This window comes from Cydia amplana, chromosome 4, assembly GCF_948474715.1.
Source record: "Cydia amplana chromosome 4, ilCydAmpl1.1, whole genome shotgun sequence".
Classification (NCBI taxonomy): Eukaryota; Metazoa; Arthropoda; class Insecta; order Lepidoptera; family Tortricidae; genus Cydia; species Cydia amplana.
The window spans coordinates 2,184,341-2,211,827 of record NC_086072.1 but is presented as its reverse complement, the minus strand read 5'-3'; the positions used below and the strand labels follow the sequence as shown (position 1 = coordinate 2,211,827).

At 40.6% G+C, this 27,487-nt stretch overlaps 2 protein-coding genes across 2 annotated transcripts in view; one reads left to right on the top strand and one right to left on the bottom strand.

The window, feature by feature from the left end:
* LOC134663071 (beta-arrestin-1) overlaps positions 1-16,098 on the top strand; it is a 191,026-nt gene extending 174,928 nt beyond the window's left edge. The window contains exon 13 of the mRNA XM_063519390.1: positions 16,087-16,098. The gene's annotated coding sequence lies outside the window, so the exon portion shown is untranslated. The remainder of the gene's footprint in view (positions 1-16,086) is intronic.
* LOC134663101 (kinesin-like protein KIF21A) overlaps positions 1-27,487 on the bottom strand; it is a 99,843-nt gene that overhangs the window by 59,628 nt on the left and 12,728 nt on the right. The window contains exon 3 of the mRNA XM_063519434.1: positions 11,909-12,137. Coding sequence (XP_063375504.1) covers positions 11,909-12,137 — 229 coding nt within the window. The remainder of the gene's footprint in view (positions 1-11,908; positions 12,138-27,487) is intronic.

The following is a 27,487-nucleotide window of genomic DNA, read 5'->3' as shown; positions in this document are numbered from 1 at the left end:
GAAATATACGGTACTGATATATATTGTATACAGGTACTGTTGTTGTATTGTTATATACCTACATATTTAATTATTTACTTAGAATCGGATGCGGCTGAAAAATACCTATACATGTGTTAACACTGTTAAAACAGCAAAAATTTTGCGGAACAATTTTTTAAGGACATAGTTTTAAAGTCTATTTTTTTATTCGGTAGACTAAAATGACATTTAATAGTATGAAATGACATTTCATGTTCATACTAAGAAATGTCATTTTAGTCTACCGAATAAAAAAATCGACTTTAGTTACTAGAAAGTTATCACGGCCTTGCTCTTGGATTTATATCTCAAAACTACCATAAATCAAACTCATAAACTTCCAAAGGACAGGCAATAAAACTGTCATTAAGAGTAATCGGAACCAGTAAGTCAAAAACCGTGACACCGCTAAGCCTGCCGCAGCCGTAATTAAATAGTAATCCATATTAGCCAAGGAACTGCGTAGGCGCAGCGTGTAAACCAAAAGGACTATTAATTTGTTTATACTTTGCCGCTGTAGGCAGGACAACGAACAGAGGGGCGACCGCGAAAACCGAATTTCGCAAATTGCGGGAATCTTTTTCTTTTACTCCAATGAAGGCGTAATTAGAGTGACAGAGAAAAATGCTCGCAATTTGCGAAAATCGAAATTTCGTTATCTACCTCTCTATCGCTCTTGCAAATTCGAAAGATAACGAGCGGTAGGGAAGCCTCTTGCGGCTCGAGGTTACAGTCATGCAGTTCTGCGGTAGAGGTAGGAAGAGGTATAGTTATTCAATATCGGAGGACGCTCAATAACGGAACGAAACGCACAAGAATATGTACCTACAAATTCCTTAACCTTTACAGCGCGAAGAAAACAATACACTTTGTACAGTCGCCATCAGATATATCGGAGCTGCCGACGTGTTCAAAAATACATATCTGAACACGCACTCTAACGCATTGACAATAGGCGTGTTCAGATATTTGTGAGCACCTTGGCTGCTCCGATATGGCTGATGGCGACTGTATGAACATTTCTATAAGAAGTGATAACCCTCGTCATTACTTTCTTCAGTGGAGAAAAAAACCCTTCATTTTTTACGTAAGCGGATAACGCTTGTGTGCTTGTGCGCAGAGTGAAAGTTTCTTGAACTTGAATTTAGAAGAAAGTCACAGTTAAAAATTAGAGTTCGGAACTCTAGCATGCTTTTCCTCTAAACTAAATCAGGCGTGTCTCACTCCGCGATTTCGTCGCTTTGCTAATACAGGTAGCTAAAAGTACATCCGTTCGGCCCCAATTTTGGGGAAAGCCATAAGCCGCGCGTGGCGCTGTCGCCACCTAGCGGCCATATCTGTGCTGATCGTAACAGACGCGTTTTGTTAGAGAGTGAGTCTTCTGTACTTAGTACTATTATTTATTCTGTGACTAAATGATTAGAAACCCACTGATTACCAGTTCGCCGGACGATATAGGCCTGTCAGTTGTTCGGAACTGTCACCAATAATCAGAGGGCCTACCGCGAACCACGTTCGACGTGTTACCTCCCTGTCACACTTACGTACGAATTTACAAGTGCGACAGAGAGGCAACACATCGAACGTGGTTCGCGGTAGGCGCTCAGGGGCCCCTTTAGTTATCCCCAATAATCAGTGGGCCCCTTCAACAACTACTTTTCATAGCTCATATGCCATCTTGGTTCCGGATTGTAACAGTAGGCGCAAGGACCGCCGCCCGCGCATCTACTTTTATTGTTATGAGTATGACTTATGCAAATATTACTACAAGGTTTTAACTCACCACATTAACATACAAGTTGGAACCTTGTGTCATTGAACGTTTGCGGCGGTATCATTGATATAATTTTGCAATGATCCTAAGTAACTTTAATTAGCATATGGCATTAGGACCTTGTAATAGCCTGCTATACAAGTATTAAGAGGTTTCATTGAGTTTATGCGGTGTGGGTGTAGGAATTTGTATACTGCATTTTTTTGTATTAGTATTGTTTTTTGGTGTGCCTCGTGCCTCATTAGGATAACCTAATTGGTTTGACTTGATAGTGTGCGATAGATCTTAAAGAAGTACTTGTGAATATTCAATTGAATTTACTTGTCAATAGGTATAACTCTATTCGTCCATTCCATAGCAACACGGAGACCGTTCAATAAGGGTAACATTCCATTTCTGACCGCATCGCAGCTGCACTACTGGTACTGAACGCGTCGCTGTTACTGTCAATTTCCATAGTAAAATGAACAGTATTGCAGCTGCGGTTGGAAATGGACTGTCACCTTAAGTAGTTCAATATTTACGTCAGTGTTATTTATGACGGCTGCACCATACAAAGGCGATACGGGAACAAAGGGCTATATTGCAATGCTTGAACAAAGACGATCAATAGCTGGGTCTAGAATCCAGAATCAATCTTATTCAGGGAAATACAGCTTTGGTACCTCGACATTTGAGCGGTGATAAATATATGGCTGTGAGTTTTAAATTGATACGATAGATATAACTAGAGAGCATAGCCAAGATGACAAGCATACATCGCTAAAGGGCAACTGAAAAGTAAAGGTGTATTGGGATGACAGATACTACGAAAAGTCACGTGATTATTTCCATTCATTATTTAAGTTTCTATTGACGTTTCCTATCAACGATGTGGCATTAATGTCCGCCTTTCGTTACTGTATATATTTTACTGTACAATAAAGATAAATCAATAAGCGATTTTCATCTCGGCTAGGCAGGAGGCCCCTGTCACCCCTTTCTTTCCTCAAAGCGTCTGTATTTAGGAATTGCAAGGGCAGTACCCTAATGTCCCTAATATGGCATTTGAAATCACTAAATCTTACCTGAACCGTTTCACGGTAGCGCCATCTGCGTGGAGCTTACATGTGAAACTATCTATCGGCACTGTAGGAATTCATCTTGGAATATACTCTTTTCTATTTTGTAAATTTACGAAAATCACAATAAAAAAGCTGAATTGTAAGCATTCACGAAGAGTAAAAGGAAGACTGTAATAGTCTTGATACATTTATAAGCCTTTCTTTAATGCAATTAGATTGGCCTTATAAGATAGATTCTGTTGTAAATACCCGACTTAATCCATAATTTCTGAGCCAACGGAATGATAAATTCAATAAAAAACATCATAAAATTATGAACCAACCACGTGCGGAATAAAATTACCAATGGTATAATTCTACCATTAAAATAAGGGTTCCGTTTTTTGCCATTTGGCTACGGAACCCTAAAAAGGCTCATTGACACGAGCTTGAATGCCAATTGGCCGTGACCACTAATGCAATAACGCCTTTATGCGAGTCAAAGGGCGAAAATTGGCGAAACAAATTGAAGAGAGATGACGCTATACTTACAAAACTCGTGAATGTATCATAAATTGGTACTCCCGAAAGTATTTGTGGGATTTTCATACAGAAGTTCTCTCAACCGTTAGGCATCTTAGGCAATCTTCGGCTGGATTTTCGTCAACCCAGAAACCTGCAAAAATGGCGATTACACACATTTCAGCTGATCAGATGTTGATGCTTTCTATGGGAGCCTATTTTTTTGGCAATTTCGCGATTGGTTCGATGGACTATATTTTCCTCTCAGAATAAGGTTATGAGTTTAAAATACCCTATACGCAAGATAATGTTTAAGTGTGTTACTTAGTATTTTGCATGACAAATGACTCTTTCTGTTCTGTATTGACGAAGGACTCAAGATCATCGAGAGAAGGCCTCAAAAAGGGTTGACTGATGACAGAAGCCATTGGATGAGTCAGTTTTAGAGACCCTTTGCGGAACCTAAGTCCAGGAAACGACGTCTTTCGGTCGATATAATGATGACGTGTCACTATTTGCTTAATACATTATACATCGTATTAGCACATTGGTCGAACGGAATCCTTATTTAGTGATGGTGTTAAAAAAGAGAATAAATTTAGCCAAGTTTTTGTTGGATTTGCAACGGCCTTGGTAACTTAATAGGATGACTAATGATCTTGAATAACGCTGCCTAATCCGAGGGCCGGATTCGAACTTTGAAAGTCTCAACTTTTAGACATCACGCACAGTGCAACTCGCTCGTACCTATAACGGCTTGGCCACGACATTGAGCGACTTGCGACAACGGCAGCGATAACCATAGAATGGAGTGAGACACAGCGATCGGACCTTTCGTTCCCACTTCCCACCTATGGTTGTCGCTGCCGCCGTCGCCATTCGCGTAATGTCGTGGCCGAGCCGTAAAGGCGCTGAAGGGCCCAAATGATTAGGTACCAGCAGTCCGCCGGACGGTATCGGCCTGTCAGTTGTTCGGAACTGTCACCTTTTGCGTTTAACTGACGGGCCGATATCGTCCGGCGGACTGTTACGAGTAATCAGTGGGCCCCTTTAGACCGCTGAACTGATTTACATGAAATTTTGTATGGAGATATGTAGTTTGAGGCTTGGAGAAGGACATAGGGTAGTTTTTATCAATCATCATGATCAACGAAGTAGCGGGCAGGAACTAGTATCAAATAAATATCAAATCTAGTTGGATTTTCGAAATTCGAATGCGTCTACCAGTAACCGTCACTCTTTAACGGATGTTGTACAAGTATTATTACTACAAGGATGGAATTATTTATTACTGTCTAATATTTAAAACCAATAAGGTTTCTATTTTCGCAAGCTGATATCAATAATATGGCTACTTTATAGATATATATTAAGATTTGACAGGTAACATATTATTATTTCAAAGTCCTCTTTAGGTTTTTATAATAGCTAATGTCGTGACTTCAAGCAAGATTATTTATAAGGATATCATAGCCGCACAATTTCTGAAATCTGCTATTTTTTTAGATATATTTTCTGTTTTATTATCCCATTTATATCACAGTCGGAAATTCCCTATTGGCTTTTGAAAAATTACACTATTATGCGCTCTTAAAATTCCTACTAATATCCCTACAAACATATAAAAACGCGAAAGTAACTCTGTATGTATCCGTTCACCGGTTAAAGGATGAAAAGGTAACAATACCTTTTCACCCTTAAACCGGTGAACGGATATACAAAATTAACTTTGAGGTCCTGGAAGGACACAGGGTAGTATTTTAACAGTCATCGTCATAATTCTACAGAGACGAAGTCGCGGTCAGAAGTCAGTGGTAAATATTATGCATAAATTACCTAGCATCTTATACTACTGTAAAACATCAATTTACAAGTCCTAATAAAGCTCGTTTAAATCGCAAATGGCGCCTTTCAAAATGCACACAGTACCGTCGTTCGAGTTTTATCGTACACTTTCATCTTGCCAATATTCAATTGAATCGTGCAATTCTAAACAATACGGTCAACATAGATTCTCAAGAGTCAAGCCTATTTTCTCGTGTTTTAATAGTATGTATCTTGTGACATGAGTAACATAATATACTCGCCCTGCAGTCAAGGTATTAGATACTGACTGTCTATGGTAGCTGTTTTAGGAAAGATTAGCGAAATACCGGCCGTTATCAGGAAGTTGCAGGCGTCCATAGGCTGATGCGTTATCCGCTTACCATCAGGCGGGCCGTATGCTTGTTTGCCACCGACATGGTATAAACATAAGTAAAACTACAGACTACAGGTAGACAATAACCTGTCATCGACTGTTATTTGCAACTCTTTCTCCAAAGTGTTTTACTGCATTGTGCCTGTCATTTCTTTAGCCGTTAAAGATTAGTATAATCGATAATTACGATTGTAATCAACCGCAACAAACACTTTTATTGAAACTTATAGTGTGCAATTATGTAATTTGTACGACTAAATAGCTTTCGACACGCGATACTTTCTAACTTTGACATTACCGTCAGTTGATCCAAGTTTGGTGGATTAATGTTATTGAAGGCCGGGTTTACTGCAAAATTAGGTCTTTAATACAGCCATACACTTTTACCATACTTTTGTACGAAAGTCACAAATACTTCCTTGGAATTTGGTTGAAGGCGTCGTACTATAACTGCCTGACGACTAGCCTGGTCTAGTGGGTAGTGACACTGCCTGTGAACCCGATAGTCCTGGGTTCGAATCCCGGTAAGGGCATTTATTTGTGTGATGAGCACAGATATTTGTTCCTGAGTCTTGGATGTTTTCTATGTATTTATGTATTTGTTTATTATATAGATTCGTTGTCTGAGTACTCGCAACACAATCCTTCTCGAGCTTACGGTGGGACTTAGTCAATCTGTGTAATTAATATCCTATAATATTTATTTATTTATTTATAACTATAAATTACCCCCTAAACCCCCTACGTTATTTAGGCCACAAAATCCATTTCACGCCAATCCATATCAAACATGAAGAACTACCGCAACAAAACTTGCTTTCACGTTAAAAAAATCGCATGGAAGTCGGTCCATCTGTCGAACAGCTACGACTAAGATGCCACAGACAGACAGACAGACATTGGCGTCCAACATATAACACATACACACACCCTTCTTTTTGTCCCATTGGGTTCTTTACTTGTTCTTCAAAACTGATTTCCAGCACGTTTAATTAATAAAATTTTAAGTTTAATTAATAAAAACGTAAAGTTTTTAATATAACTCCTTTCTAGGCTGTCCTTACAAGGTTATCTATATCTCTAAATAAGGTATTTTCTCAAAGGCAACAGATGCACTAATTACCGGTTACAATTAAAGGTTAACGAACACTTATAGGACACTACAACTGCACCGGTTAGCAGCTTCATATTGCTGTAAACGAGGTATTCGGTTTAGTCGGCGTGCAATCAATCGTCGACCAGGCGCCCGATTCCCCTTTAACTTCTAGTGTTAGAAAGAAACTTGCGCTTGTATTACACTTTTCAAGCTTCCATGCAACAGGCGCCTCAACTCTTGTCGTGGCTTCCAACCTCCGTGGCGACCTGACATAGACCAACTGACGGACTGGCTGACTGACATACATATTTGGGACTACGGACATTTAAATTAAAAATTAGACATGACAACGTCACGACAAAATAAGATCAGTTCACGACGGACAGCCAGACCGACCAGACAGACTGTTCAACTCTAATCGAAAGTTTAAAAATATGGGTGCACAAATCATACTCAAAAAGATGTCACATAGCTCTTATGTCAGCGAATTAAGAACTGTGGGACATATTTTCGAGTAAGTGGTCTTCACTCATATTTTTCACTTCATTGTACACCCACTGGAGCTTCACTGGAGCTGATATCATCAACTCACTAAATGCGCGTTGTTGTATTAGGTTACATAATACCTAGAAGACTGAACAACTAGAGCTGACACGATGTCTAACCCATAGTACATAAGTGTGCGCTAACCTTAACTCAGTCACGGCCCCGGTTCTGCCCTTCACGGTGGCAGGATTGTTGTCGTAACTTTATATGATCTGCGCATGACATTGCCATCTGTGATCATACGACACTACAGATCCTTAGAATTGTATTGTTTAAAAGGATTCGGCTAAACCTATGGTTCGCCGCAGACGAGTAAGTCTTGGTAGCTCAGTTGGTAGAGTGGTGAGCTGCTATCTCAGAGTCGCGCCTTTGAGGAGGTATTTTAAGTATTTAATAATATCACGATTAGAAATTAAAAGATACATGAAAGTTATAATTTTTAAACCTAATACTTATTCCAAACAATAAAAGGACAGCTTGCTTGGCTAATCTACTTTCTAGCTAATCTCCTGGTTTTATTTGACAATTACACTTGAAAACACAGCTTAGTATTATTACTTTTGAATGAAGTACTATACGTATACGTTCTCCCATCCCATTCACGTAAAAGGCAAAACATAAAAATTTAAGTATCACGACATTTAAAACCAGTAACATGTCAATGTGGGTCACGATAAGACCTCAGAGTAGCCAGGCGGTCTCGGATCTGAGGGCCTACCGCGAACAACGAAGTTCGCAAATTGCGGGCATCTCTCTTCAACTCCAATTAAGGCGTAATTAGAGTGAGTGAGAAAGATGCCCGCAATTTTGCGAACTTCGGTGTTCGCGGTAAACCCTCTACTTCCAATAACCACAAGCGACATTAGTCTCAAGTATGATTGTACCTAATTCATACACTGTTAATCCTATTTTCCTTTAAGTGTTTAAGCCGGTTATCGGATAGCTTGGAAGCGAATGGTCGTTTGTATACGTAACAGCGGCACGTTTAATTGAGTATTGGTATACCTTATGCGGTTGCAATAAGGATTACGAATAATCAGTGTAATATGTACAGTAGTGTAAGGTTATGTAGCATTCTTCTTTTAAATATGATGTTAGATGGCCAGTGACCTTACGTTTAATTTGGCAAATGAGTCGGTGTCTTTCGGCACATCTGATATTTTAGTTTTAAAAAGACGTAGGTATGGAAATGGTTAGATTTTAGGGTTCCGTACCCAAAGGGTAAAAACGGGACCCTATTACTAAGACTCCGCTGTCCGTCTGTCCGTCCGTCCGTCTGTCACCAGGCTGTATCTCACGAACCGTGGTAGCTAGACAGTTGAAATTTTCACAGATGATGTATTTCTGTTGCCGCTATAACAACAAACACTAAAAACTGAATAAAATAAAGATTTAAGTGGGGCTCCCATACAACAAACGTGATTTTTGACCGAAGTTAAGCAACGTCGGGCGGGGTCAGTACTTGGATGGGTGACCGTTTTTTTGCTTATTTTGCTCTATTTTCTGTTGATGGTGCGGAACCCTCCGTGCGCGAGTCCGACTCGCACTTGGCCGGTTTTTTCGTCACATTTTTGATTTTGGTAAGTTTAAAAAGCTCCTCATTCTGGGCGAAATTGATACTGAATCACAATTTGCCAAAATAAAAATAAATGAAATTTTTCTGTGAGTTTCGAACATACCATTCTTTTTCGTAACGCAGGGAAAGATTATTCACGACATATGGTGAAATTGATCTTATTCTGTCTTAAAACATGGACCTCTGTCTATCCACCCAATTTGATCTCAATCTGATATTAAAAAAATCGACCCCATCACAAATTTTAGATATCTGACGTTTATAATGAAACTCCTCACTTTGTTCGATTCAAGTCTTGTGCTGATTCTCATGAAATTAGTCATTACACGACGTTGTATTGTACCTATTCCTTTGAAAAATGCGTAGCAGCTAACTTCGCATTTTGAACCCTAAAACCTACTTTCAACCATGTTTTACTAAACTCAATAACCATTATTAATGTCGGAATTGCTCCATGAATAGAACCAAAAACCTCGCAGCTTAATTCACAGCTATTCCAATTCCAACTCACTTCACGAGTACGTATTGTTCTTCGAATCAAACTTATCAGTGCAATCACCAACACAAGAAACTAGTGTTTTTGCAATGTTTTAGAAGTCTCCAAATTGTGAACGGAAGGTTGACCCGAATGTTAAAATTACACCTGCTATTCTCCAAACAAAATCAACAACAGAAAAACCATTTCAAGTCTGAACTATGTTCCCTCAAAACTTTTATGGTTCTAGGTATTATAATACTGGTTTAGAGACGGCGGTTGGTGTACAGAATACCATCCCTGAACAATACTTGCAGTTGGCTTCATTATGCAACGGGTCAAGAACCCTTACTAGTGTACACAAGGGCGGAGCACTGTTGACACTTCTGTGACGTTACATCTTTTTGGAATCAAGTACAGGCGTTGGTTAGAACACTTAGAACTATGCATGCGACTTGCGAAAATGTTTGCTAAAAGCTCTCTTTGTATACCTTTCCTTAGAACAGTAAGGATAGGTTTGTTTTTCTTTCACTTTGTAATGCCGTGAATGTTGAAAACTAGTGGACGAAGCCATACGAAGCTTAAAAAATAGATTACAGAAACATGCAAGTACATAACCAGATGCGTCTTAAATAGATAGATAGATAGATAGATAAATCATTTATTTGACAGCTGCAATGACACACAATATAAATTTACACACAATCATCATAACAAAAGAAAAGGAAAAAAAATAATTATTATTACACTAACAAAGAAAATAACATAGAAATGAGTAGGTACAAAAGTAAAATTTAATAAAAGTAGGTAGGTAGGTACAAACTGTGTGCGTTGCAGCAGGACAAAAGGGTCACGGCTCAGTGATACGCTTCGCTCTTTCGAGCAAAGCACTGATTTTCTGCCGGGACCCAGGTCACAACAAAGAATATATTTACGAAGAAGTATTTACGTACGTCGGAAACAATCGTACAGTGTAAGTGTGAGTATTTGTGCATGTCGTGTGATAATTTTTGATAAAATACTTAGATAATAGGTAAAAAATTGGTAAAAATTGACCCGTGTGTACTGTGTGTAAGCCTCCTAGTTGTGTGACACCAGCCCCACCATGTTATATCCTAAAATCTGCAACCAAATAGCCGAATGGAATCCCAGCGGTTTGTTTTTCAAGAAGAATTTTTTTAAAGTGTTTTTTAAATATCTATGAACATCTGCTGCCGCTCCTATGGTGTAACAGATAGAAAAATCAAGAGGAAATCAACTTTTTTTGTCTACTTGTTTAATGGCTCCTCTACATGATGGGCCAACGCCGGCCACTCCAAGGGACGCAGCCATGCGGTAGAATGAGATAGCAATATCACTTGCTCCCTCTAACGCATAAATGCGTCCCTTGGAGTGGCCGGCGTTGGCCCATCGTGTAGAGGAGCCATAAGATCCGGGTGGCAACTGTCCATATACCTCAATCCACAAACGAAGCAGCTCACGTCCACGACACTTTAGGTAGTTGAGGTGCATCCACACCACAGTTAACTTTTGTAATGCAAAGTTAAATACGGCCTGGATGGCTTTTATGAACATCACCTTTAATCACTTCAAGCAATTTGTATCTGCCTGGAGTGCATATAAGTGTAATAACAGGCAGGATATTCGATAAGCGAGCTAAAATCCATCAAATGGGCAAATGTTCGCCTCGAGCCAGTTGTAACACCTGCTAGACTGGTGGTCTCCGCGCCGCTCCCATATTGACTGGAGTGGCTACACTATTAAAGTTGTTGACTCCTTTCCACTGCTATGCTATGCATGTTTTAGACATCACCAACAGGTTATATTTTTACAAAGATGCCTATTTACTATTTAACATCATTCAAATTGATTTGATGTCGTTATTAGATGCAAATGGGTACCTATTGTATTCGTTGTTTTTTAAATTCCTAATGTAAAGTCCGTCTAAGCCTAAGCTAACTTTTCACCGATTATAACAGAACAATGTTATTTTAAACATAGAAATTTTACATGAATGATGACATTACCACACTGTATCATTGAAAATGCCATGCAGAGTTAGCTTGGTCCGTCTTTAAAAGCCTATGGAATGTACTAATTGATTGATAAAAGATTCCGTCCACTGCCCGCATGTCGATTCAGTTATAGTACGGTATTACTTCACAATTAGCGTTTTTGCCGCAAATCATCACGGAAACGTTGTTATAATTCTTCATTGTTTTATCACGCTCGTCCGATTAAGCCGTTTTGACAGACGCCGCAATTAGAGTGAGTGCACTGACACGGCAAGTACAGAAAAAACAATTAATTAGCGGTTACATAAAGAGACTGTATATAAAATAAACACAACATTTGCGCGTTTCAGATCTTTTAAACTACCGATAGGTAAATGCTGCAAACTTTGCTAACGTTTATGTATTGGTTCCAAATACAGAAGACTTGGCCAAGACAGTTTGACAAGAATTCTCTTGTCAAGGAGTGTGCACTTGCATAATTCCTTTGTTCCTACAGCTTTGAAACATGCAATGGGGGTAAGTAGGTTACTCTTCCGATAAATTCCCTTGCTAAGTAACAGTTGAACTCTGCAATCTCGAGCGCATATCGCGCAGCCTTCGACGACCTCTAATCTACTTCTCTTGGTATTTGAGTACTAACCTGTCCATAAGCCAGAACAGTGGCGTTGTAGCCATCGAGAGCCGCCTCCACCAGCTTTCGCACACATGTTTCGTAAACCTCTTGCTGGTCGACGCTAGGTTCGAAAGCGAAGTCGAAGGTGAAGCCCCGTTCGGCGCCGAGGGCTACACCGCCCTCGCCGGCCGCGCCGCCCGCGCGCGCGCATATCGCGCAGCCTTCGACGACCTCTCCTGGCGTTTGCGGCCGTATCCTGAAACGAGAGGTGGAGTTAGGGTCTCCCCAGATATATCGACGCGCATTCGGCAAAAGCCGATAGGAAAAAGCTTTATGTCCGCGCAATAAGAGCGAAAAAGCCGTCGACGCGTCGGCAGGCGCCGGCCGATGCGAGCCGACCCGAACGACGACTTTTTCGCTCTTATTGCGCGGACATAAAGCTTTTTCCTATCGGCTTTTACCGAATGCGCGTCGATATATCTGGGGAGACCCCTAGTTGGTGTTTTGTACGGAGAGATATATTCTTATTAACCTATTCGACTGGATGTTCAAATGTCCTTAGAGAGAGATGATAGAGAAGCCGGGATCTGGGATATATAATATTTTTATAAATATGCTAGCCTAGCCAATCATCCCTGTCAGTTGCATCGTCACTAAAACATACTAATTCCATTATTTACTACAATGCACTCGGAAACCTTTAGTGACATGGTTGGCGTTGTACTTATGCAGCTAATCGTGTAGCTTAGCTGTTCCAAAAGTCGGACAGCATTAACTTGGCTCCATTGACTGTAAGCTAAGTTTAGACTATTTATACACCTAGGTAGTGCATATAGGCACGCAACTACTCTCTTCGAATCTGACACAGTTTCCATTGTTAGCCGAGGTAATGGCTGCAATGTGCACCGCACGCGACGTCAGCCCTGTGATTTCCATTTACCGAGGCATTACGTCGGACCAATATAAGTAGGACCTAGAAATTCGTAACAAGTATGGTAACTGTGGGAATACCTATGGTGGTTTAGCTGATGTTGTTAGAAAAATATCTCAGCGTAGCCTTACAGTCTTCGCTTGGTTTTTTTATTTTATACTTGAAGTTACACAAAATTTAGTTTGAAGTTGATTACCTAATAGGTACAGTGCATTTAACCTAAGTACTTACTTCATTTCAGGTTAGGGATAACATTGTTGTACAAAACTAGATACGAGGAAATCAAATTAAATTCTTATCATTTTTTATAATTATAAATTATATTGAAGTGTGACATTTATCTACATCGAGAGTACTTTTACGCCAGCGGTTATCGGTTTTGCAATTCATAGCATTTAGATATATTTTTTTTATAATTTCTGTGAAACAATGGAATGTTAAATTTGTGTTGTACAGCCGTCTGCTAACAAAATATCCCCGGCGGGGACAGATGGGAATACACCAACTGAGTCCCATCAAAACGGCGTACACTTGACAAATCAATAAGAATCGCCGACATTCACAATAGGGAATATTACGCGAAACTCTGCGTAGGGGACGCCACTCCCACAATAAGTCACAATCTAAGGGTCTACCGCAAACGAGAGAGTCGAAATTTTGTTATCTAACCTCTCTACCACCCTTGCATATTCGAGCGATAAAGAGGCAGATAGCTGAGTTTCGATTTCGCGTTTCCCGGTAGGCCCTTTGTAAACAAACCGCCTTGATGTATCAATGTCACATTTGATTGTCTGTGAAAACTTGTCATAAAACAGTTTAATGTACAATATGTATAAGTTAATCTATGGTTTACTAAAGGCGCTAGTGCTGCACTCTGGCGGCAAAACATTGCAGTAATACTACCTATTACCGCGGCTATGGGCAAAAGCGGAAGTTCTATATAAGGAACGTGGAAGCGTTGCTATGACTGATTCGTGTTGTATTTACAACTGGAAAGTCTTAAGAGGAAAATGGATATCCAATCCATCCATTCATGCAACTCATACGAGCGTGAACTTATTCCTGGTGACTTTAGATAATTTTAAGTGTCGGCTCGATATTTCAATAATTATAATAATAAGGATTGTCCAAAAACGGGGAAAATACCACTATGAAAACGTAAAGTGTCTCTAATTAATCATCATCATCTTCCTCGCGTTGTCCCGGCATTTTGCCACGGCTCATGGGAGCCTGGGGTCCGCTTCGCAACTAATCCCAGTAAGTGGCGTGGGCACTAGTTTTTACGAAAGCGACTGCCATCTGACCTTCAAACCCAGAGGGTAAACTAGGCCCGTATTGGGATTAGTCAGGTTTCCTCACGATGTTTTCCTTCACCGAAAAGCGACTGGTAAATATCAAATGATATTTCGTACATAAGTTCCGAAAAACTCATTGGTACGAGCCAGGGTTCGAACCCGCGACCTTCGGATTGCAAGTCGCACGCTCTTACCGCTAAGCCACCAGCGCTTCTTGCGTCTCTAATTAATACAGTTAGAAAAAGAAAGATAGGGTATTACGCGCGACATATGTTGCGCCGCTCTCCTGTACTAAAGGCTTCGTCACACAGGGCGTGAGCGGGGCGCGCCGCTTTAACATATAAAACGCTCAAGACCCGCTCACGCCCCGCCCAGAAAACGCGCCTTTGTGGCGGAACCTTTAGCCTACTACACCGCCTCTGCGCGCATATGCATATGCACTTATGTCGTTTAGTTGCCAAGCCGTACGTGCGAGTAAGTGCATGTGTGGTCCGCCACTGAAGCATGCAAGACACATCGCATACATGAATGGGTAAAGTGCATTTGATGTATGGGAGTATTTTTGGCTCAGTCTGAAGTGGCTTTAAATATATAAATCTACAATTTCAAATGAAGGTAATTTCGTCTTTTACGGTCGGTATTTTCAGTTATCAGACCGGTGCCTAGCCATGATGCCAATCGTTTGCGCCGTAGCGAACGATAAGCTAATGTCTCTCTGTTGCAATAGTAAGGAAGAGTGATAGAGAGAGATTACCGTTTCGTTCGCTACGGCGCAAACGATTGGCATCTTGGCTAGGCCCTCTTGGTTACTTGTGCAATCACCGGCAATAATACTTTGCACAACGAAAGACGCAAAAATATCTTCGATAATTTTATTTGCAGCGCCATGAGAGCGTGCCACATATTTTTTGCAAAAGATAGTATTGCAGGTGACTGTACCTAAATAACTCGTACTTGTCTGTACATGTATTGGCGTGAGAGAGACGCAAGATAACTAAATAATATGATTCAAATATCATTCTAATGTACTGACATTGTAATGGCCTGTAGGCCAATTCGAACGTTTTTATACACTGGTACGTTCGAATTGGCCTGTTTGTTGATGTTTGGTTGTAGGCAGACTATAAAAAATCCCGTCAAATTTTTATGTATGCATCAGGTGCATCCGTCAACAAACTCATAAGACTGCATACTAGGATGTGGTGTAGGATGCCTTTTAATAGCCAACGCGTCTGGAAAGGTCACGGGCTGTTGACGGGACGCATAATTGGCCCTTCCTGTAGGCATAATTCAATCGTGGACGCTTTGTAGTGATGCTTAGTTCCTGCGGGGGAATCCGTGCTCGTGACATTGTCAGGCGAATATGGTCATAAAATAGCTAATATTGGGATGATGACACATATTTAAAGTTATATCAAATTCTGAGATAGAAAATAAGAAATTATTTATCATAAATTTATTCAATTAATAAATTAAGGAATGAAGCAAAAAAAAAGAAATTTATCACAGTAAATTGGACACAAAACAATGTATGGAAATTATAAAAAAAGTACTAACAAAACTTCCGTTTCAAAGTCTAAGTAGTTTTTTTAGCTACAACAAATATTTTACGTCACCTCCCCGCTACGCGAGGAGAAAATCTCACTTCCTGGCCAAGGTAAGACGTAAAACTTTAGACAAACCACGGGCGGTAATTGGTAAAGCCCCAGATCGCATATTTATGGCCCTCGCCTTCGGTTCGGGACACAAACACCTGCGATTCGGAGCATTCACGAATTCACCTCCCTAGGTATGTAATGTACTAATCATTAGATTCCTTGTGTACAATTAATTGTATACTTATACAGTGTGTAAATCCAATACGGGCGAATATTTAAACGGTGGTTAGCATAGGACCTAAAAAGTATATTGAGATAGATTTTACTTAGAAATGCATTGAAAATTATAACCATACAAAATAATTCGGCCCGCAATGTAATACACCACACACGTTACGGGTTACGAGCTTTTTAAAGTAACTGTCAACGCTTGTTGGCAGTTACTATGAAAAGCTCGTATCTCGTAATGTCATTATCATCTTGTTTCTTAATGTTTACAGTACATTGCTGCTCGGTACATGTGGAAAAAATTAATCACGGGGTCATAATTAAGTGTAACTTAAAAAAACATCTTAATTAATGATAAGACGGGTAAATTCTATATCTGGTTTAATTTATTGCCCGTATTTGACTTACACACTGTATATAGGTACATCAACGGTATATTTACGCGAACCAAAGACTACATTAGGTACCTGTTACTAACCGAAAGTATTGTTGTCTCCATGAAAATTCTCTGCTCCCATTTCTTCGCTAATTTGTAATCTAGATCTTGATGATACGAATATTTCTCAGACTCCAAGTACAGTCGCCATCAGATATATCGGAGCGGTCAAGGCGATCACAAATATCTGAACACGCCTCTATTGTCAAGGCGTTAGAGTGCGTGTTCAGATATTGTGAACATCTTGGCCGCTCCGATATATCTGATGGCGACTGTACTAATCTTAATTAAGCGATCAACTTGTTAGACACTCTATATAATTATCAGAAGACCGTGTAAAGAATCCATTGTCATAAATATGTGTACACATTTTCACGTTATCCCATTGAGATAGAGTTCCAAAACGTGTACATATTTAAGATGATGTACGTACGAGAAACCGTCTTGCTATAACAATGGGGCTGGTATTTGTTTTATAGTGTTTCTAGTTATTTGAATCTTAAGTATCAAACTATAAGGTTTAAAATAGCTTAATTCTTAGACTGAACGCGTTTATAAAGACCGGAGAAGGTAGATTTCAAGTAGAAAGAGTTTCTCCAGAATGGGGATCATTTTTCAAGATGGCGGCGGTTCCACGAAGTCCTGTATGATTTGCCGATAACAAGACGGCAAATTTGATAAATAACTTCGATTTTTCGATCTTTATTGTCTTTTTTTCGCGGATAACGCCTGTGTAATAAAGAAAACTTATAGATTTCCTGGGTGTTATTCACATCTGAAATTTTTGTCTCTAGAACTATTATATTAAGTGACCTTTACTAAAGTGTTAAAATTTTGGCAATATCGCAAATCCCCAATGGAAATTATCTCGTCTTAACGTACAAGGAAAACCAGCAAAGATAATATTCAAATTAGCACAAAAGTCAGGGTTGGAGCGAAAGGGCATTTCTATCCTGTCTGATTCAAAAACAGTTTAAAGACTAGTATAGCTTGATCTCTACAATAATAACAATTATAGGGAGACGGAAGTAAGGCTTAAGCTGGCTGGTGTAACTTTGTGAATCAGAAGTATCAGAACAGCCCACACTGCGCGGGAGTTCGCCCACTTGCGTTCCACATAACCTTATTGAGTTGCGTTACGAGTGATGACAGAGACAAATGAAAAACGGACTGCTTATTCATTCAAAATTGATTTTTGATCATTTGGTCGCTACTGGAACCTTCTGGCCGAAGAAGGCGTATTTAGGCGGTTCGGTGGGCATCTGCCGAATCCTACAACAGATCAGGTGACTCAATAGAAAACCTACGTCGCAGAAATGAGTTATTAGTATTTAAGATTTTATGTATGTTAGTTTGTAAGGTATGTTTGTATCTATGGGACTTGTTGACTGTAAATTAATGATTTGATGTGATTTTTAGGGTTCCGTAGCCAAATGGCAAAAAACGGAACCCTTATAGATTCGTCATGTCTGTCTGTCTGTCCGTCTGTCCGTCCGTATGTCACAGCCACTTTTCTCCGAAACTATAAGAACTATACTGTTGAAACTTGGTAAGTAGATGTATTCTGTGAACCGCATTAAGATTTTCATACAAAAATAGAAAAAAAACAATAAATTTTTGGGGTTCCCCATACTTTGAACTGAAACTCAAAAATTTTTTTTTCATCAAACCCATACGTGTGGGGTATCTATGGATAGGTCTTCAAAAATGATATTGAGGTTTCTAATATCATTTTTTTCTAAACTGAATAGTTTGCGCGAGAGACACTTCCAAAGTGGTAAAATGTGTGTCCCCCCCCCTTTAACTTCTAAAATAAGAGAATGATAAAACTAAAAAAAATATATGATGTACATTACCATGTAAACTTCCACCGAAAATTGGTTTGAACGAGATCTAGTAAGTAGTTTTTTTTTATACGTCATAAATTGCCTAAATACGGAACCCTTCATGGGCGAGTCCGACTCGCACTTGGCCGCTTTTTATAGTTTCATATGCACCATGCGTCACTAATAGCTTTATTATATATCTGGTATGTATCCTCCCGCCTTGGTTGTCTATGATGTTCGATCACGTTGACAATGTCTTGTGTTAGAAAATATATTCTTTTGTCCTGACTAGAATCTAAAGTTTTATTCATGTTTATTTGAGGATTATTTCCATACTTTTCACATGGCGACGATGACTATCGGCACGTTAAGTGCATTTGAACCCAAAACGCAACAATGGGAAATATTCTGTAACAAGGTAAAACAGTTCATTTTGTTAAATGGAATAGATTCAGAGGACAAGAAACGGGCCGTATTATTGACTCATCTATCCGACGAAGCTTATCTTTTGCTCCGTAATTTACTTCATCCTAAGGTGGTAGAAAGTTCTACATTTGATGAGTTGATAGAAGCATTAAATAAACATCTGACTCCGAAACGTGCAACATTTGCGGACCTTAGTAAGTTCTATAACGCAATGCAAGCGGAGGCAGAAAGCGTGGAGGATTGGGCAGCGCGGCTGCGAGGCTTGGCTGTACACTGTGACTTTGCATCTTCTCTCGATAAGGTGTACCGCGACCGCTTCGTTCTCGGACTGAGACCAGGAAAGGTAAGAGATCGCGTGTGTGAACAAGATGCGGCGAAACTTACATTCGCCAAGGCCTTAGAAGTAGCGCAACAGACAGTGGTCGCGAGTCAGGCGCGCGCAACTACAGCTTGCGCTACGTCGACCGCTACTACAGTAATCAAGGAGGAACCCTTGTTGTGGACGCACGCTACTCGAACTGGTGCGTCGGAGAAGGTACACAAGAAAGAAGACCGTTGCGCAGTCTGTGGCATGAAGAGCCACGCGGCCGAGACATGTCGGTACAAAAACTACCGCTGCCAAAGGTGCAAGGAGAAGGGCCATCTATTGAAAATGTGTAGTTCCAAGATTAAGTCCATTAACAATATTAATGTGGGGACAACCTCAAGTTCTGATGAAGCGGATTCAATTAGTAATTGTAAAGAATGTCAACTTTTTAACTTAAGGTCAGTTAATAACGAACCATTCCTAGTTCCTATTATTCTTGATGACAATGTTAACCTTACCATGGAAATTGACTCTGGGTCAGGCACGAATGTAATGTCAAGCGAGCTCTATTTCAAACATTTTTCACACAAGAAACTTGTTAAAACAAATGTTAAAATGTGCTTTTACAACGGACATAAAATTTCGCCTTTAGGCCATTTTCACACACAAGCCAAATTTGAAGGGCGGTCACGAAATATTCGATTCTTTGTTGTCAAAAATGGCGGTTCCCCGCTACTTGGGCGAGAGTTTATGTCCACATTTGATATGACTATAACGTCTAAAACAAATAAAATTGATTTATTTCCAGCAAATAACCCGGAGATACAAGAATTGGTTAACAAGTATAAAGAATTATTTAACAAGGAATTAGGCTGTTATACACGATCGGAAGTTAATTTACGGTTGAAAGAAGGTACGAGTCCGAAATTTTGTAAAGCACGCCCTTTGCCTTTTGCCATTAAGGACACAGTTGAGGCCGAACTCGCAAGATTAGTTGAGGTTGGTATATTAGAACCAGTAAACCACTCTGAATACGCGACACCGATTGTACCGGTTCCGAAATCTAATGGTAGTATTAGGATATGTGCAGACTATTCTGTAACGTTAAACAAAGATATTCACGTTGATAAGTACCCCTTGCCTAGGATAGAAGAGGTTTTTGCTAAATTAAGCAATGGTCAACATTACTCGAAATTAGACTGTAGTCAGGCCTACAATCAGATTAAATTATCAGAAGAGTCTCAAAAACTGACGACCATCAATACGACCAAGGGGTTGTTCATGTACAAGCGGCTCGTGTTTGGACTGGCGTGCGCTCCGGCGATTTTTCAGCGCACTATTGAGAACCTCTTGGCAGGAATTGAAGGTGTGACAGTTTTCCTTGATGACGTTTGTGTGACAGGTCCGACTAAAACTATACATTTAGAGAGATTAGAAAAAGTGTTTCAACGATTTCAGGAATCAGGGTTTCGATTAGAAAAAAGCAAATGCGCCTTTTTTCAGGACAGTGTTACATATTTGGGCCATATCATTAATAAAGATGGTCTACACAAATGTCCGAAAAAGGTGGAGGCAATCGCTAAAGTACCTAAGCCGTCTAATACAACAGAGTTAAAGCGATTTCTAGGTATGGTAAATTATTACCGGAATTTTGTTCCTAATGCTTCGACTATACTTGCGCCACTTCACGGACTATTGCGTGACGGAGCACCGTGGGTTTGGACGGATAAACAGCAGGAGGCTTTCGATTGGGTGAAGAGAGAACTAAGCAGCGATCGCGTGTTAGCACATTTCGACCCGACGGCACAACTGGTCCTGACCGTTGATGCTGGACCTGCGGGTCTTGGAGCTGTGTTAGCGCTAATCGACGCCGCTGGCTGTGAACGTCCGCTAGCTTTCGGTTCCCGCTCCCTTTCCCAGAGTGAACGCAATTATAGTCAACTGCAAAAGGAAGCGACTGCCATTGTCTTTGGTGTTAAACGCTTCCATCAATATCTGTACGGCAGACAGGATCCGTTTATTCTAAAGACTGACCACAAGCCCTTATTGGCAATATTTGGCCAGAAAGGAGGCATGTCGGTGACCACAGCCTCACGTTTAGTAAGGTATGCAATATTCCTTTCTGCGTACAATTATAAAATTCATTACACATCGAGTAAGGAAAACGTGGTTGCTGATTTTTTTTCAAGGGCCCCGCTAGACAAGGTACCTCAAGAGGTTTCTCGAGACGAGTTAGAACATTGTTCACCCGCCTTGCATTCACTTCAATTAGAAGGATTGCCGGTCACTTACAAAGACATTCGCGAAGCGACGTCAAAAGATTCCGTGCTTAAAACCGTAGTTAAATATGTGAATGATGGCTGGCCACGTAAAATTGTATGCAAGAATATCTTACCTTACTTCTTATGTAAAACAGATCTGGAGTTAATCGATGGTTGTTTACTTAGAGGGCATCGAGTAGTAATACCCGCTAAGTACAGAAATGATATTTTAAAAGAACTCCACCGGTCTCACCAAGGCATCGTTAAAACCAAGAGCGTTGCTCGTTCTCGGTTATGGTGGCCCGGCGTCGACCGCGACATCGAGGAGGCAGTAGGCGCTTGCCGCGTGTGCGTGGCGCTGCGACCTGCGCCGCCGCGCGCCGTACCTAAACCCTGGCCGCGACCAGCGGGACCGTGGACTAGGATACATATTGACTACATGACGGTCGCACAATCAACCTATTTAGTAGTCATTGACGCTTATAGCAAATGGCTAGAGTGTATTGATATGTCGAGTGGTACAACTACCAAACACTTGCTTATAAAATTAAACGAGTTGTGTTCTAGGTTCGGCCTCCCTGAAACGATTGTGTCCGATAATGACGTAAAAATAGCCTCTCAAGAATTTATTGATTGCTGTAAATTTAATGGTATCTCGTATCTTACTTCGCCAATTTATCATCCGTGCAGCAACGGACAAGCGGAGAGTAGCGTTAAAACATGTAAAAAAATGATCAAAGCTATCTTAGATACTCAAACGTGTAAACATAAAATTAATGAAAAGCTTCAAGAATATCTGTTTGAGTATCGAAATACCGTACATTGCTCGACCGGCGCGTCCCCTGCGCGGTTGATGATGGGCCGTGACTTACGTTGTAGGTTAGACTTGTTACATCCACCGTGTAAAAAACAATCTGATGACTTAGAGAAAATTATACAAACTAGTGATGGTTCTAGGATATTTGCTGTGGATGATTTTGTATGGTGTCGCTCATATGTTAATAGGAAACCCGTGTGGCATAAGGGTAAAATATTAGAGAAGATAGGTAACCGGATGTATTTAGTTAAATTAGATATAAATAATTTAGTTTGTAAACGACATGTTGACCAGTTGAGGCGTTACGTTAGTAGCCCAGATGTAAACCTCGAGCGCGAGGTAGCAAATTCGTCACCCGTCTCTTCTACGCCATTCCAATTGATAGACGATGACCCCGCGGACGAGTGGCAAGACGCGACGGATGGGGAAGCGCAGGTAGATGTAGGAGAGCTGCCGCAACAGCTCGTGGAGAGGGAAGTGCCGCTGGCAGAGGTCGGAGAGCCCACACCTACAGTGACGGTGGAAGCAACAGAATTATCACCACCGGCAGTTGAGGCTGAAGGCTTAGGGGATCGTGTTCTGAGACCCCGGAAGGTTGTAAATTATAAGGTTTAATGTTTGTTTCTGTTTGTTGTTATTTATGTATAACTTAGGAGCAGTATATTGATTTTAGTTAATAATGTTTATTTATGTCTTCCGGTTCTTCAGCTAAGGGTGGAGGAGCTGGTATGTATCCTCCCGCCTTGGTTGTCTATGATGTTCGATCACGTTGACAATGTCTTGTGTTAGAAAATATATTCTTTTGTCCTGACTAGAATCTAAAGTTTTATTCATGTTTATTTGAGGATTATTTCCATACTTTTCAATATCTCATTATGCTACTTGAACAGAGAGAGAAAAACAAATGGTGGAAAGCTGAAGCCCAAGTGTTATTTGACGCCATTTTCAATAACTATGGCAACCCGATTTCGCAAGAACTTTGACAGTCTTCATTTTCACTAATCTCTGGTTAAGCCGGTTACACCATGATACCAAAAGGCGCACGTTAATGTAAGACTAGTATGAACATACTGCTTTTTGAAGTGTTTTGCTACGACTAGTGTTATGATTAAGGTTTTTGCACGTTGTTGCGCTTACTAGTTTGATTTGGGCTATATGCTTTGGTAACATTGTACCGAACGCGAGCGTGGGGTAATGTACCTACTTACCAAACATAGGAATGCAGTCAAATAGAGCGTTGGTGGTTGATCTAGACCAGCAGTCGGCAACCTTTTAGCAGCCAAGGGGCACATAGTAGTTAACGAAGTTGACGCGGGCCGCACTTTGTTAATATTTATGACTTTATCAGACATTGTCGTTTGTCAATATTACATACCAAATAGCCAAAAAGGCTCGCGGGCCGCAAGTGACAGGTTCACGGGCCGCATGTGGCCCGCGGGCCGCAGGTTGCCGACCGCTGATCTAGACCAAAGCTTCTTTCGCCAGTCTTTTTCAAACCAGCAAGCTTTAAATGTAGAGTCGAAAAATGAAAACTTAGCGCAATTTATTGCGTTTAATCTTTTAATGTCGAGCCCCCTAGGTGTTTTCTGAACCCCTATAATTTTGTGTTGCCATAAAAGCAAGAGAATATTCATATTTCCTATATTTGTAGAGTTTACTGCGCATCATTTATCATCTTTTTTAGTTCATCATGTATCGGACGCCCCAGGTATCGCTGGTGCCGTGGTGCCACATGGTGGACGCGGATCTGCGCGATCGAGTCAACAATTGGTGAGAGGTCACACAGGACCGAGAAAAGTGGCGCTGTCTTGTGACGGAGGCCAAGTCTCTTTTGGGTCGCTGAGCCAACGGAGTACGTATGTATTAAAAAAGAACCCAACCACAACAACGGTGAAAAGCCTTTCTTTATCAAAATAGCTCGTAATCTTTCAACTTAAACCACAATAGCCGTTTAATAAACGATCGAGCCAATTCCCCATAATATCCGGTGACAACGATGGCACAATCGGTGACAATGGGCACACGCCATTTTGCCAATTGCCTATCTGTGCTAATCCGTGCCCGTGCCACAGGACAATTTGGCGTTACGGCCTGAAGCAATTCGTTTAATGACTTAATACATTCGATTAAGTTGTAAAAACGGCGTAACTTTCATTACTTTAGTTAGCATTTGACCTTCGATTTGGAATCGTATTTTAGTTTTTTTTTGCTTTTGGTTCGTTTCCATTTCCGTTAAGTTTGTAATGATTTTCAGCCGTTGGCAGATTAGGCTTTAGGTACTGTAATGACTAATGAAATAATAATAATAATAAGCCCGCAGGGCAGCTTGTGGCGAGCTGTTGGGGAGTAACGACCCCACGGACCCGAGTGCTCTAGAGAGTCGGTCAGGGCCTCCGTCTCCGGCGTGTCTTCGTCGGTCGGAGTGGAACCCCAAGGGGACCCGCAGGACTCTCGGCTCTGGCTTGCCTTAATTGGCCGTCCAGAGAGGAGTCGTTGGAGCTGTACGCTCCAGGGTTGGAAGTGTTAAAGGGCATAACGCCGCGAGTAACTTCGGAGAAAGCGCAGCACACCTCTCGACACCCCTGAGTCGCTCACGCCGGTGTTGCGCCTGGCCGTCTTTACGATGGCGCATCAGGTGCCCACCTAATGAGCGGCGAGTCAGGCGCCTGCCTCGATAACTTGTGCGAGCAATGTTATGGCAGGTGTCCGTGTTCTTTGCAATAGCCCAGTCTTTTTTCCACCCAGATTTAAACCATAGACCAGCACTCTGTCCATATTCTCTACAATAGCTTCCAATGCCTGCTGAAACCGGTTCACGGGTATCTATTGATGTACCTGTGAATGGGTTCCAGCAGGCGTTCTACATGACATCAAATCTCTCCAAATGGACTCTACGTGTTGGATCTATATCCCCACGCACGCCTTATAAATGACCGGGCTCGAAAGACCCGAGAGTTTCAAAACGGAGATAATAATAACAATAAATATTCTTTATTGTGCACCATACAATTAAAAATACACAGAAATTAAATTCAGATTAAAAGCTAGGTAACAACAGGCGGTCTTATCGCTAAGAAGCGACCTCTTCCAGACAACCTTTCAGTAGCAGGAAACTAAGGACTAACAACATTGAACGGGTAGTGCCGATATACATTTAATAAAAAATAGAATTAAAATAAAACAAGACGAAAACCATTACATACTTTAATATAATACATAAATACATATATACATACATACATAAAATATTATACAGGCATAAATAAAGGCAAAATTAAGGCAGCGAAAGGTAATGTGATTTTAAAAGAAATTTGAAAATGGGAAGGGATTCAGCACGTCTAATGTCTAATGGCAAAGCATTCCACAACCGAACAGCACGAAAAGTAAAAGAGTTTATATAAAATTTTGATGAAGAAGATGGTGGAGCAAGGAGAAGTTTCTCCGCACACCGGACAGAAGAAAGATAGCTGAAACGCTGTTTAAGATATAGGGGGGTAGTGGGGTTGAAGAGAATATTATAAAGAAGAACAAGAATATGAGAGTTGCGGCGATGGCGAATAGGGAGCCACTTGAGCTGGGTGCGAAATTCAGAGACGTGGTCATATTTGCGTAAGCCAAATATGAACCTTATACATGCGTTTTGAAGGCGCTCAAGTTTATTTAGCTGGTCCTTGGCGCTGGTGGTGGCCTTAAATATGTAAGTAATACGGTACAAACCTTTAAAATATACCGTTTTTTTTTCGCAAAAAACCTTATTTTGCCTAATTATTGAAATATTTAGTTTACGAGTAGGTATGTCACCCGCGTAATAAAAATTAAACATTTTTTAGACCAAGATCAGGTCAGTTTTGACGTTAAGGTTCTGTTCGGATTTAGGCTACAGCATCATTACTGCTGCAGTATTGCAGCGCGTCATTACTGCAGACTGCACAGCTGCAGCAGTAACGAGGTCGAAAGAGATATCAATTTATCGCTTGAGCTTTGCTGTGTTAGTCGTTGCACAATCGAATAAAAAATTCAATCGCCGAGGACACATTCTCATGCCAAACCAAACAACAATATATTCATGCGATTGACTACACAGTTCCACGCTACATTGTAGGTGGACTACGTAATTCTAACATGATTGTGATACGTGAGGTCAGCACAGCCGCAGAAGTAGGTATAGTTCTTTAAAATCTTAGCTAAAACCCCGCTTGTTTAGCGTCTTTTGAGCGTCGGCGCGGCGTTTAGCCAGCGCTATGGAAAATCGCGTCCTTGCAGCGCAGTTGCGTCAACGTTGCGTCGAGCAGCAGCCGTAGAGTTACTAGACGCCGAGCCGACGCTCGTGTGGGGTGGCTCTTAAGTGCATTATAATACAAAAACATGATTTTAATGCCTGCCGAAACCGACTTCGATCGAACACTACCAAAAATACAGTTTCGGCACAAAACAGATACAGTAGTTTCGGCCTGCAAAATTCACACCGCTAAAGAGTGTGGTGTAATATTTACAGGTGGAGACGTGGGCATAATATGCCTATATATAATTCGATTCAAAATACAATGTTACCGACAGACTAGCTTTAACTTTTACCGCCTACCTTATTTGCCGACAAATGAACCCTATTTAATAAAACATAAGGTGTTAATTAGCTTGTTAATTGTCTTGGCAATGCAGGCGGCTAAACAATAAACATGTCAAGTTTATTGTTAAAGAGGTGATGCGTGGAATAATTGTTGAGCCGCATATATGTACAGGGAGAGCCAAAAGAACCCGACACACTTAAACTAGTGTTGTAAACTACATTTTAGTTAAAAAAAATTTAAATTATAATAAAAATAATTTTCAAAACACACCAAGTTTGGGCTTCTCCAGATACAATACCGTTCAATATTTTTTTGTAAAATATACCTCAAATTATACCTAATATCCTCATATCTAATTCTAATATAAATAAAGAAATCTTGAAAATATTTACATTTAGTTTTTTTTTTTAATTTTTCAATTTTACAGAGTATAATACCCCTGCCGAATTACTCAATACGAGTATAATGTCATTCGGGTAAAATAAGAGTATTCAAACTTGGTTTACATGTTCCTTTGGTATATCTAAGCTTTAAGAAGAAAAAGTTCTGATGAGTAGGGGGTGGAGAACTCGGGGAAAGGGGGAGCGTTAGGGCCACCCCACATCTGGCGTCTTTCAGGCGTCGGCGTCGGTCAGCGCTATGGAAAATGACGTCGCTGCGCAGTTGCGTCGACGTTGCGTCGAGCAGGGCCATAGAGTTGTAGACGCCGACGAGACGCCGACGCTCGAAAGACGCTATATGTGGGGTGGCCCTTAAAGGTGAGTTTTTCAGTTAATTCTTACATAGACAATTTTTACTACGACTTATAAATTCCGAGATATAAGCGACATTCTGAAAAAACCGTTATATTTATATTAATTTTATGCTTTCTTTTTAAATATTTAATTGAGAGATTCATAGATCACACTTTGTA